This window comes from Lactuca saligna, chromosome 4 (genome assembly GCF_052625555.1).
Source record: "Lactuca saligna cultivar CGN05327 chromosome 4, ASM5262555v1, whole genome shotgun sequence".
Taxonomy (NCBI): Eukaryota; Viridiplantae; Streptophyta; class Magnoliopsida; order Asterales; family Asteraceae; genus Lactuca; species Lactuca saligna.
In genome coordinates, this window is record NC_136420.1 from 30,966,076 (window position 1) to 30,980,520 (window position 14,445).

The window sequence follows — 14,445 nt, forward strand, 5'->3', positions numbered from 1 at the left end:
GGAACCTAAAGCCTACTCGACGAGTTGAGGGACTCAACTTGATGAGTAGGCTTGCCAGATTGAAACTCTAATTTTCAGGGTTTAGCACCCTATTTAAACACCTTAACCTCTAAAGGAGGGCCTCATTTATAGCCTCCGTCGTCCCAAACCCTAGCCACAAAACCCTAATACATTTTTGAGAGTTTTGAGCCATTCTTGGTGCTTTCTTGAGGTTTTGAAGAAGAAGAGACTTGAAGAACGAGGAAGGAAGTGAAGGAGAAGAGTAGATCCAAAAGTTGAGCTCCATTTCTGGTTCATTAGAGGTATAAAGCTCCTATCTTGTCTATTCAATGTTTAGATCCATTTTTGGAGTGATTTTTCCATGTTTTGGTCCAAGATTGCTAGCTTTTGGCAACATCCTATATATCAGGATACAAATTTAACAGGTCATTATAACATAGCAACATACGGTAAACCATGATATCAATCCAATGGGCCAACCTTGGTGCCTTCGACCCATAAGTATAGTGAGGAAAACTCACCTCAAAATCTAAACAGTAGCTGATGAGGTCCGACTCTGAATTATCAGCTCTAACTATCACTTATCCAAATTTTCAATCACAATCCCAAAATACCCAAAATACCCCTAGGTTAACATTAGTCAAAATCAACAAGTCAACTTAGTTAACATTTCTATTGGTTGACACTCACGTTGTGACCAGGCCTTAGTTATGTCGTAACAACGTACTCGGTACGATTCCAACTCGACTCGATCCAACCTAGTCAACTCATCTAAATGATTCACATGAACTGTCATCATGACGTGATCGTTCATTCTCATAGTGTGTGCTTCAGTTATCTTAACAGAAGACTGGGCTCCTTTAATTTCATGTCGTGAGATATTTAATCTCACGTCATGAGCTCTATCTGTGGCTAAAGGTTACCGTTTTAAGTCCTTAATCTATTAACTTCTTGAACCCATTGCATCCAGAAGATATAGGGGACTCCTAAGGTCCATAAAAATGTTTCCATTATGGTCATGTGTGCACCATGCATGATCCAACCTTTTTTTAGATCAAAAGTGAATAAATGAGCTTCAATCTTTCATGCATGCCTCATATCCGTACCATCTTTTAGATATGAACAATATTATGATCTAGGGACACGTAGAATCCATAAAGTTGCTAACTTTATGGAACTACTTCACTCATACATGCAATAACATAAAAAAGAGACAAAACTCTAGATCTATCCATAAAAAAACAATAAAGTTGGAGCCTTTGATACTTACAAAGGTCTAAAGGCAAGAAAAGATGATGATGATGATGATACTTTGCCCACTCCACCACTAGAGTACTTCCTTTTTCTTATTCTCTTATTCTTCAAGCTAGAAATGCACCAAAATGATAGAGGATCTTAAAGAGGAATGAAGTTAAGGTTTATGGAGGCTGAGAGAGTGAGGGAGGTTGAGGGTGGGAAACCCTAGCCCCCTCATACCCTTAAATACCAAAAAAATAGGGTTTTAGTCATCAGACCTCTCTCGCATCGTGAGCTTCAAAATGGTGCACGACCCAACTACACTCCACATGACGTGACAAGCAATCCTCACATCGTGAGAAGGCCCAAAAATAAAATTTAAATTTAATTACAATGTGCACCTGATCTGAATGCTACAATTCCCCCAACTTGAATTAGACTTCATCCTCGAAGTCAACTACAACAAGTAACTCAAGATAATGTTCTCGCGTCTCAGCCTCCGGCTCCCAGGTCCACTCGGAGCCTCTTTGATGTTGCCATTAAACGTTTAGCAAGGGTACCTCCTTGTTGTACATGATCTACATTTTCCTCTCCAGTACAGTTATCAGCCTCTCAATTTAATTCAGGTGCCCATCGACCTGAATATCGTCCAAGGGGACCACTGTCTCTTCGTCCGATACGTACTTCTACAACTGCAAAACATGGAAAGTGTTGTGGATCTGAATGAGCTCCTCAGGTAAGTACAATCTATAAGCTACATTGCCAACCCTGGCAATCACCCAAAAAGGTCCAATATATCGGGGACCCAATTTCCCCTTCTTCTTCTTCACTCACGTACGCATAACGTACGTGTAGTACGCATGGCGTACGTAGTGCAGGGGAAAATCCTAATTTTTAGAGTTTGCACCCTATTTAAACCTCATTATAAAATCTTTTGGACACTGATTAGCCTCCATCTCCCTTTACCCTGAAATTGAAACCCTTAGAGCATTTGGTGAGTTTTCAAGCTTGAAGGTGATTTGTTGGTATTTTGTGGTGAAGAAGAAGAAGAGGAACACTTGGAGGAGTGGCTTGAGATTGTATATCAAGGATTACCTTCTCATTTGCAAGCTTTTGGAGGTAAAAAGATCACACCTTGATGATCATTTATGTTATATCTACTTTGTGGCGTTTCTTAGGCATTTTTTAGTCTTTTGAAGCAAATATGAGCTTTTGATCTACTACAGAAGCAATGAATGCTAGATCTTAGCTCCATTTAGGCAAGTATTAAGACCTTTATTAAGCTCTTTTTGAGCTTCGAGTCCCATTAAGCCATGCATGAGTGTAAAGTTGCCAACTTTACGTGCTAAGTCACCCTTTAGCACTATATCTGAGAGTTTGGCTTGAGGTATTAACCGATTAAGTTCTTAATAGAGTAGGTTGACAATCCGGGGAGTACATTGGGCATACCTAGCTAGTATGCTGCGTGTACTGACCCAAAATGGACTACACTAGGCGTATGAGCTGAGTACGCCCCACATACTCAACAGATGGGCTTTTGGGCTTGGTAATCCTCGGTATTTGGCTATAATTTGGGTTTGTAAGTTTGGGACTTTTTGGGACATTAGAATTCTATTTTGGACTTAGGACTAGTATGTTGAGCTTCCTTGGATTTAGGCCCATGATGGACTTTGGACCCAATTTGGAAGATTAGGCCATAATTTGTCCCTTGGGTTGCCATTTAAAATTTGGGCCTTATGAGTAGTGGAGTTGGGCATTTGTTTTGGGCCAAGTTAAATAAAGGGTAAAATGGTCTTTTACCCTGGTTATGGGCTAAGTACTTTAGATTTTTGGTTATGGGTCAAAATCTGATTAATAGTTGGATATTATTTAATGTTGATAGCGCGGGGATTTTTCAGACCAATAGTAAGAGATTCTTTTGAGTGATTAAGCAGACAGAGGTGATTTCTTCACTTAGTTTAGCTGGTTGAAGGCACCAATGCCGACCCATGGTTTGTCATGTTAGGATGCTAGATGTCTGCGTAACTCTTGCATGTGTTATGTGCTTGTATGCTTACTGGGCAGGACCCGATGCTGGGCGGGGCCCGATGACCATTCTGTAGGTTATTTATCTTTGTGATTATTGCATGCGTTATGTGTTTATCTACTATATAATTATATGTATATCGAGCGGCGACCGATGTTGGGCGGGACCCATTATGTGTCTGTTATGTATGGTATGCGATATTTTGGGGAACTCACTAAGCTCTATGCTTACGGTTTTCAGTTTATGTTTCAGGTACTTCTGGGTCGAAGGGGAAGAGTCTGGGATGAATGTAGTGCATACACCATCTCATTCCGCATTTTATGATTACTCTAATGTTTTGTGATGTATTTGATACACTTTGTTCCACTACGGTATTATGATGATGTTTTTGGATTACAATTTTAATCATTTAAAAACAAAAATTTTTGGTCTTACTTTTAGGACGTTACAAGAATTCCAGATCCAAACTTCTTCCAAGCTCCAATGTCCTTCTACCACCTTCTTCTTCTTCTTCTTCAAGAACACCATCAAAACACATAAATAAGCTCAAGGTGCACTCTTCTCACTTAGGGTTAGCTAGAGGGATGATTTTTAGGTGGAACCTGATGAAGGTGAAGGGCTTGGGGCCATAAAGGGGATTATATAGGGTGCAAACCCTCAAAACTAAGTTTTTGGAGTAAACAACGTATGTGCACCGTACCTGCTGAGTACACCCAACGTACGTGTGCCAGTCCCGCTATTCCTTTGCAAGAGTACGCCATGCATACACTCCAAGTACGCACAACGTACTGACCAAAAAGGCAAACTTAAACATATTTACGTTTAGAAATAAACCTTCTCGGAACGAGTGTTACATGCATCATTAAGATTTAAGCTTTATACCTCCAAAATAAAGATCAAGGTGAACAAGACCTGGATCTACAAGCTCCAAAGCAACTAACACTTCTCCAATGAGCTCATTCTCCTCCAAGATGCACCAAGAAAACTTCAAAGCACTAAAAACTCAAGGATCTCACAAATAGGGCTAGGGTTTTGAAATTAGGGTTAAAGAGGATAGAGGATGAAGGTAATAAGGGTTTGAAATGAGTTAAAGTCTTTAAATAGGGTCCAAGACCTGAAATGTTAGGGTTTGCATCAAGCTCGCGTATGCCCAGCGTACTCCCAGTACCCTAGCGTACCAGGTTGAATCCCACGATTAACCATTCCTAGTACGCCTAACGCACTCCTTGTACACCCAACGTACTAGGTTAAACCCAAAACCTTCCTAACTTCTAACGGTTGTAACTTTTTCGTTTGAAATCCGATTTCGACGATCTTTATATCCACGACTTGGTATTGAAGAGCTCTACAATTCTATCTTGATACTTAAGACTAAAAACATCTTGAACTAAAATCCTTAATTTATGCAAGAAACTAGAAACATAATCTATCCCATTTTACCCCTTAGCTTCCATCGAACAATCCAAAGTTTAAATCACTTGTCTAACATCATACACCTCCAGTAGAGTCTAAACTTCATTCCATTGAAGCCCAATGCCTCCATTTTGATCAATTTATTGTCCACAATCCTGAAATAAGAACTTCTCGAAACAGGATGTTACATGATCGAAATCCCTCTCTATGAAAGATGAATCATTGATGAGAGAATTTTTTTAAAGCGAACTATAGGAAGGCGGTGGTCAGTTTGAGCATCAAATACAAATTCAACGGTGGTCTTCCCTATTTCATCACGCCCGACAAACACTATCATCCCTACGATGGATATACATCCGACGAGCACCGAAATAAATCGATTTATAAAGTTCCATCGCCGTCAGAAACATCCTGGCACCATCGATCAATCTTCACTAAATACACTCTGACCTCCGTTGATCAATCTTCACCGTTGTTGCAATTATATATATATATATATATATATATATATATATATATATATATATATATATATATATATATATATATATATATATATAGTATGAAAAATGAGTTTAGAATTTACTCATAATACGATATTTTATTTGTTTGCAATGAAAGTGATAGATTCTTTTAAAGGTAAAAGAGTTAAAGGAAAAAATGATTACCACGTCAAATAAATTATATCATTTCTTTCCACAATCATCTCCGTCTCCCCATCCGCCTTACTACGCTACATCTCCCTCTGCCCTAAACTCCTCACACACTCTCTCTCCCCTCCATAATCTCCACATCATCTTCCAAAACTAGGAAACCCACTTCCGAAGTCACTACCTCCCGATGAGTCATCAACCACTGCTCAAGGCTCCTCACCTCTGATGTCAAAACCCGTCTTAGCCCCACCCTCTACTTCCTGCGCACTCCACGTCATCATCGATATTTCATAGATTAACAAACACATCCACCTCCCACAAATCGAATACTTCCAAGAAAACATTAAAATCTTCTATTCCAACATGATGAAATTGCCGCTGAAGATCAACACCAAAGGTGGAAGAAAGATTCATTTGTTCCTGTGTCGTATTAGATTCTTGTGTCATTTATAAATAAAGGTCTATTTATTAAGGGTGTATTTGTTTGTCCACTATTAAAATAGGATGGATAATTTTTTTTGCCTTTATTTAATTACAATGGATTAAAATATTTTATTTCTTTGATGTCATGTTTTTTTTTTTTTTTTTTTTTTTGAAAGAGTTTTATATAATTCTTGATGCCATGTTAAAAGCGTTGTTTAAGAATAAGACAAAGTACCCGAACAAAACATTCCTTATGTGACCAAAATGTTTATTAGTCATATGTTGGAGGAATAAAACTATAAAGTTTTGTATTCTAAAAAATATATTACAATATGGTCACTGACATGATGCAATTATTAGAGGAATATAGTGAAACACCCCTTTTTTTCCTTCTTCCCTTTTTCCTCACCCTTTTCCTATTGCTATAAGTACAAGTGTTCGTGTTCAATGAACCACGCCGCCTGCTTCACTCTGCTTCGATAGTGAAAGCTATTCCCCCTTTCCCTCACGAATCCTATCCACAGGAGGTTCGATCCTTTAAGCCTCCGATCTTGTCTGCATTTGCCTTTTATTCTTCTGGTAAGCTTTTCTCTCTCTGATTTGTTATTCAATTGTCTACATGGGGTTGCTTAAGCTTTACACTTGAAGATTCCACACATGCACACTCAAAAAGTTGAAGATCTTTAGATCTATCGATATCAATTACGTGTTTCTTCGATTAATGGCTTTATCTGGTTTGACCAGTTCCTTTAATCTCAGAATTTTGTTTATTGTTTATTCTATCTTGATTGATTACTTTCGAAGTAAGGTTTATTGTTTATGCATGCTGTTTGACTATTTTCGAGGTAGGGTTTATCGTTTTCTGCACCACGGAGTTTCTTAAGGGTTTTAGAACTATATGCTTAAACAGTTTGATTTTGGGTATTTTCTTGCAAGGATTTGCAGATCTATGCTGCATGCATCGGCATTTTATAGCGAATTTGTTCGTTTGAGCACAATGCTTATAATTAGTGTTTTTGGATTCATATGTTCTTTCTATGGATCTGTAGATCTATGTGCAATAGTGGATGCTTGATATTAATCTACATCAAAATTACAGACAACTTCCCTTGAATAATTACATTAATCATGAACTAATCATATTTACAAGTAAAAACTATAATTACTTTTACCTGTATCTAGACTAGTGTTCTTATTCCATTTTTTTAACAGACACCCGTTGCAATTAAAGAGTTTTTAGTATATAATATCTCCTTATCACCATTAAATTAAAGTATCTTTCAATAATATATTGTGGGTACAGAGGATATAATGATAATGTCAAGTACTTTCTGTCATTATTAAACAAATTTTGTTGTGGTCCACTTTTGTCATTAATGTAATGTATGTGGATCATATTTATATCTTCATTATGTTATAGACTTCTGGCAGTGTTGTTTGTATTATCATAAGGTCCCCATGAAAATGTAATAATTGTGGTAGGCTACAAATTTGAACCAAAAAATTGCTGTAAACCAGTGAAACCAATCAGAAAACAAAAGTAAGTGAACCCCAGAGCGTTGTGTGTCATTTTCTTATATTTATGATGGATGATAATTGCAACATACTTTACTCTTTTTACCATTATAGGCAAATGCACATTATAGGCAATCAGATAAAAAGTATGTTGTTATTCTCTACAACATGTTTCTGATCTTTTTTATTTATACAGATCTCGATATCCAAAAATGGCAGATCTTGAAGCACCATTGGTACGCCCAAAACGAAAGAAAATTTGGGTGGACTATTTTGTCCAATTCAGATGGATTATTGTCATCTTTGTTGTTCTCCCAATCTCCTTCACTTTATACTTTCTCACTTATCTTGGAGACGTAAGATCCGAATGGAAATCATACAAACAACGCCAAAAAGAACACGAAGAAAACGTCAAAAAAGTCGTGAAACGTCTCGCAGAACGAAACCCATCGAAAGACGGGCTCGTATGCACCGCCCGAAAGCCCTGGATCGCGGTCGGAATGCGAAACGTTGACTACAAGCGCGCCCGCCATTTCGAAGTTGACCTTTCCGCCTTCCGGAACATTCTAGAAATAGACCAAGAACGAATGATCGCAAAATGCGAACCCTTGGTCAACATGGGTCAAATCACGCGGGCCACGGTCCCATTAAACCTCGCGCTCGCGGTCGTTGCTGAGCTGGACGATTTGACAGTTGGCGGGCTTATCAACGGGTATGGAATCGAGGGGAGTTCGCATTTATACGGGCTTTTTTCCGATACCGTAGTGGCATATGAAATTGTTCTTTCCGGTGGACGTGTTGTTAGAGCTACACGAGAGAATGAGTATTCCGATCTTTTCTATGCCATTCCGTGGTCCCAAGGAACTCTCGGATTACTCGTTTCCGCCGAAATCAAACTGATTCCGATCAAGGAATACATGAAGCTAACTTACAAACCCGTGAGAGGAAACATTCGTGATCTCGGCCAAGCTTATATCGACTCATTCGCACCACCTTTCGGGATAGATAATGACGAAAGTACCCCTGATTTTGTTGAAACGATGATTTACAACGCGAATGAAGGTGTTTGTATGACGGGAAAGTACGCGTCGAAAGAAGAGGCGAAGACGAAAGGGAATAAGATAAATAGTGTCGGGTGGTGGTTTAAACCGTGGTTTTATCAACATGCTCAAACGGCTTTGACAAAAGGGGAATTTGTCGAGTATATTCCGACGCGTGAGTATTATCATAGACATACGCGGTGTTTGTATTGGGAAGGGAAGCTTATTCTTCCGTTTGGTGATCAATGGTGGTTTAGGTATTTGCTTGGGTGGATGATGCCACCAAAGGTTTCTTTACTTAAAGCTACACAAGGTGAAGCTATTCGAAACTATTATCATGAAATGCATGTCATTCAAGATATGCTTGTTCCTCTTTACAAAGTTCCCGATGCTTTAGAATGGGTCGATCGTGAAATGGAGGTATAATATCTGTCTCAGTCAGTCTCTGATATCCAATGCATGTCAAACGCAGTATAACCTGTTATTTTTTTTTTACAGGTGTATCCACTATGGCTATGTCCACACCGGTTGTTCAACCTACCATGGAAAACGATGGTGTACCCGGAGCCAGGGTTTGATGAAGAGATGAGACAAGGGGACACGGCGTATGCGCAAATGTACACGGATGTCGGTGTGTATTATGCACCGGGACCCGTGTTGAGGGGGGAGGTGTTTGATGGGGCGGATGCGGTTCGGAGAATGGAAAATTGGTTGATTGAGAACCATGGGTTTCAGCCACAATACGCGGTGTCTGAACTGAATGAGAAGAATTTCTGGAGGATGTTTGAAGCGGGGCTTTATGAAGAGTGTAGGAATAAGTATGGAGCTGTGGGGACGTTTATGAGTGTTTATTATAAGTGTAAGAAAGGGAGGAAGACGGAGAAGGAGGTTCAGGAAGCTGAGCAAGCTCAGGTGGAAGTTCCTTATGCTGAAGAAGATTGATTGGTTTGGTAGTTTAGATGTATGGATTTAGTGTCACGGTTGATTGGGTTTCTTGTTGATTATTATTATTGTTTGTTTGCAGAGACTAAGAACATGAAACATTATTTGATTTGGACCTTAATTATCATCGGTTTTCGTGTTTGTTTTTGGGAAACTGGTCACGTCATAAGTCATAATCAGTCCCTTTGGATATTAGCCTGGAAAGAAAGGATTGGTATTAAAACAAGATTAGGCAACCTTGAAAGTTGAAATAAATCAATTTTGTTTTTCTTGAAATAAATGAGAAGCTATTTTATATTAACGTTGTAAAGCTTTTTAGTTTATACATGAGGCACTTTTTAAGAGCAGATAGTATCACAACCTATTCTGCTATTACATCTTTAGACACACTTGACATTTAAATGTAGCTATAAATAAATGAAAGTTTTTTTTTTTTTTTTTTTTTTTTTTTTTTTTTTTTTATCATTTGTTATATTTTCATTTAATTTGTTAAATGTTATTTTGTAGTTAATTTGATTTTTTTTCCATGTAACATTCTATGAGTTTTTCTGTTTTATTAAATTTTATATAATATTTTAATATAATAATTGTAATAAATGTAGTAATATATTGATATCAAATTTATTAATGATTTTACCTTTTAATTTCAAAATTACAAAAATTAAAACTTATTAGTTATTTATTTAAACTATTGTTTAAATTTAAAAGATAAAAAATATTTCCATAATAATTCATTATTTTTCTTATTTTTTTATAAATTAAAAATTCTCAAACATTTTGATATATGGGTATTACAACTAGTGACATAATAAAGAAGTTGATATCAATACCGACCCATGAGTCACTTTTTAGGAACACATGTGGTTGGATGTATGGGAACCCACTTCTTGTTTATATTGTCCTGAATTTTGAGATCTGTTTGGATCCACCATTACCCAACGATCATGTTTTCTTAAGGATAGAGGTTACGATCTCTGTTTTGTGGACTTGTTTCTTACTATTGGATTTGGATTTGATCATTTACACACATTTCAAGAAGTGAGTATTCCACATGATCAATGTACATCATCTTGTAAACATTTCCGATTTAATCATTTTTGAAGTCTCCATCTTTTGTGAAACTATCTTACAATGATAGGCTTCATGTTTGCCCCTTTTATATATCATAGGTTGGGATCTATCGAAAAATAGTCTTCGAGCCGCATGAGAGGATTTCCTTACCCTTGTAGAGGACTTAAAGGAGTGAAACATGTATCCTTAGAGATTGATGCATGCTTATGGATGTGGGATGGGCCCCAACCATTCTGAAACCTATTCTCATGTTGCTCATGGTCGCACCTAATGGACTACTCGGGTCATGCAAATTCTAAGCATGTCACTTATTCACATGTTTGTTCATCCTTGCCTCATCTTAATCATCATAAATGTTTAATACTACTTAGGCCTAGACATGACTTGTTAATGGTAATCTATATATCTATCAGTAATAATAGAAGCTTTTTTCTTTCAACCATAATTACCTTTTAAAATTTGTATAATAATGATTGGTAATTGTGATATTTAACAGCTATATCTCAAGGGTTTATAACCTATGATACTTTATGATGCATTTTCCCTTCACTTACGTACTACTACGACTTAAGCGTGACATCTGAATCCTGGTATGAACTTATGTTTTTAGTATTAAGTAAAAGAGTTGGACTTGGTGCTTTAGCCTAGTCCACGGTGTGGTGATCGGCTTACTACGATGTGGTGAATGCCTTGTCACCATGTCATGGAGTATTATGACCACAGTGTGGTGCTCTCATGGGCTCAAAACCCTAAGACTCGGATCTTGAGCCTTATTTAAGGAATGAAGAGGCTATGGTTTTTTTCAACCCCAACCTCCATCCCTCCAGAAAGTATCCTTTAAAACCTTAGCCTCATTTTTCTTCTCTAAGCCTTTTTTGTGTGTTTGGTAGCTTTCTTGAAGGAAGAGTGTCACCCTTTGGATCTTGAGAGTGATTCTTGAAGAAGTCCAAGACCTTGTGCATCTCTTGGACCATTGTGAGTATTCAAGTTTCTATCTTGATGGTTTAACTTCATGAATATAGTATATTTTACGCTTTTCGGCCTTTTTAAAAATGTTTTTAATGGATACGGTGAAAAGCAATTCAACTGAAGCTTGAAAATTTGTCAATATTATGAGTCCTTAGAGTGTTTTGTCTTTTAGATCTAAAGTCTAAGTGTGTTTTAGTGCTAATACATTGAATCAAGGGCACATTTTGCCCTTTTTGACCTAAAATGGAGTAGAATTTGCATTTAGTGCGCAAGCTCATAAATTTATGTTTTCATGGTTCATCTTAGTGTGGTTTAGGCTTGTAGAAAGTCTAAGGTTTGGTATAATTGCATTAAGGGATTTTTAGAAAGTTGTACATTCTAGGCGCACCACTATGTGGTGAGCTTTTGAATCACGACTGACCTATCCCTTACCACGACCTGGCAAGGAGTTGGCCACGACGTGGTAGATGTAAGACTCACGACTAATTTATCTTAGACCATCGTGTGGCAAGGGTTTTGTCAGATCGTGGTGGTATGATGATTGTTGAGTTGACTATTGACCATTGAACTTTGACTAAGTTTGTCATAAGTTGAGGTTTGACCTTTTGCAACTTGATTAGGTGACTGTTGTACCTGTCAGTGCATGTGATGAGCTAGAGCGATTTATGCTTTCGTCTGTGAGGTGAGTTTTCTCACCGTGTTATGTATGTCATGGTGGTTGTGCTATGATGGTGATATATGCACATTGATGGGTTTTATAGATTACAATAAGTACGTGTTTGCGAAATTTCACTTAACATTTAAGGGAACATGCAACCTAAAACATTTGTATCCTTAACACTTTGAATGTAACATGCTATGAACAACACAAGTTAACTTGAACCCTAATGAATCCCTAGTATAATCAAGCAGAATAGTAAGGGTTACATACCTTTGATTTGTTGTGGTGAACAAATAACTTCAATCTTCTTATTAAAAACCTTGGAAAGCAAGCACCAGAAATCTTGTGCCTCTAATGGCTCATACCCAAAACCCCAAAAACCCGAAAATGAAGAGGACAGAGAAAATAAAGATATAATTTTCGTTTCTATGCCTTATGGGAATAGCACGAATGAAATTGAGGCCATAAGGGGGTCCTATTTATAGTTTAGGTAACTTAGGGACAAAGCAAGATTTGAATGATTTAATAATAATTTTAATCCCAAATCAAGTCCCTTCCTTATCTTCATCCAAGAGGCTTCTAGAAACCCTAAGGAGGCTCCCAAAACCGTCCACCTCTTGGATGGTTCTAGAATTGCTTCAATTGTTCAACTATTAAACAATTACAATTCACTCATTGCACCTTTAATTAGTTCCAATTAATCCCAAATTAATTCCAGATTAATTCTGATTAATAATTAATTGATTTTAATTGATTTCATATTAATTTATTAATCATATAAATTAACAAATCATATATATATATATATATATATATATATATATATATATATATATATATATATATATATATATATATATATATATCATTTCTAGCTATTTCAGGTTATGAGGGCAACCCAAAAGGAACTTTGCTAATAACTCAAGATTATACTAATTTAGTTATTGGCTTAGACACGTAATCCAACAGTCTCCCACTTGGATAAGCCTAAAGCTAAATTACAAGTATAACTTCAAAATCAAACAGCAAAGTATGCTTTCCAAAGAAACTGTGATCCGAACATATATTTTCCCTAATATAAGTGATCAAATATTCCTTCGTTCTACAAGATATCTTATGGATGTGTGACATGAATAATAATTAATCTCTTAGTCTAAGATTATATTTCCTGATTTCTGATTTATGACGATTAGATTCAGACTACTAATTGAACACATCAATTCAGTCCGAGAAAGGCCTTGCACATTAATGTCAACATCAAATCATCATTGGGGCCAAAGATATCGCTTTTTCTGTTAAGACAAAAGGAACCAATGAACTTCGAATCATATGCATGTATCCTTTACTCATTGAATCATGCATGCCACTACGTTTTATAACATCATGTTACTGATATGTTTTCGCAATACCAATGAATAACCGACTTGTAAATTACAACTCATATATCTCCGCTTTAAGAATATAATATATTATCATCTCAGAATTACCCGTGATAGAATCCATGAAGTAATTCTATGAGCGTGGGTTTATCCAATACTTAAAATACCCATTTTCTATGTACTCATGAACATTGTAGTAATCTTATTGCAATGTCAAATCCCCATAGACAATATACAATTCAATTCATGACAATCTTAATCCACTACTTCCAAAAGTATGAGCGACTGTTGAATTCGAGTAATCAAATTATTCAGGAAGTAAAACATGAAAAGTGAAACACAATAATAAACTAATCAACTATGGTCCCAAACCTATTGAATTTAAATAATCTCTTTTAATTAATCACCATAATAATTATGACTTTCTTCATTGTATAATGTTTTGAGTAATTGTAACAACCCGTTATTCCGGGTCAATATAAGTCAATAAAAGTCACACTTGTTACAATAAAAGTCAAAATCTTAATCATGTATAAGCGAAACCATATTTGCAACCTTGTTGCATTGTATCATCTATAGCCATGAGGGCATAATTATAGGTTAATAACTATGTGTAGTTTGAAACCCATGTTGATTTATGTTATTACAAGTCAACACAAGTCAACATGTTAAAGCTAAAATCATAAAATAACACTACATTTAAGTTTTCGGTTTTAGGAATCTTCGATAAAGGAGATTTCAGTTTAGGGAATCAAAGTTTAATGGAGTTTTCGGTGGTTAAATCAAGGAACATTGAGTTTTCGGTCATGTATGACCGAAATCACCACTTAAAGGACGAAAACCGTCCCTTTATATATATATATATATATATATATATATATATATATATATATATATATATATATATATATATATATATGTATATATGTTTAGCTGCAAACACTTCTCATTTCTCATTTCCAAGGCCGAAATCCTTCCCATTTTGCTCTCAAAACTCATACGAAATCATCATATCTTCATAAGATTTTGCCCAGATTCCTTCAAATCTCCTTATTTTCCTCAAGAACATTCATACTTTCCTTCAAATCTTTAATTTTTTTACCCCAAGAACACCAAG

The 14,445-nt window shown here is 36.4% G+C and overlaps 1 protein-coding gene across 1 annotated transcript; it reads left to right on the top strand.

Moving 5' to 3' along the window:
- The first annotated feature begins 6,130 nt into the window (after window positions 1-6,130).
- Window positions 6,131-9,372, top strand: LOC145041484 (delta(24)-sterol reductase-like). The gene is made up of 3 exons (XM_078989586.1): window positions 6,131-6,330; window positions 7,463-8,726; window positions 8,805-9,372. Exons 2-3 carry the CDS (start codon window positions 7,479-7,481, stop codon window positions 9,246-9,248), a joined length of 1,692 nt encoding a protein of 563 aa, XP_078845712.1. The 5' UTR covers window positions 6,131-6,330; window positions 7,463-7,478; the 3' UTR covers window positions 9,249-9,372.
- Window positions 9,373-14,445: the final 5,073 nt, after the last annotated feature.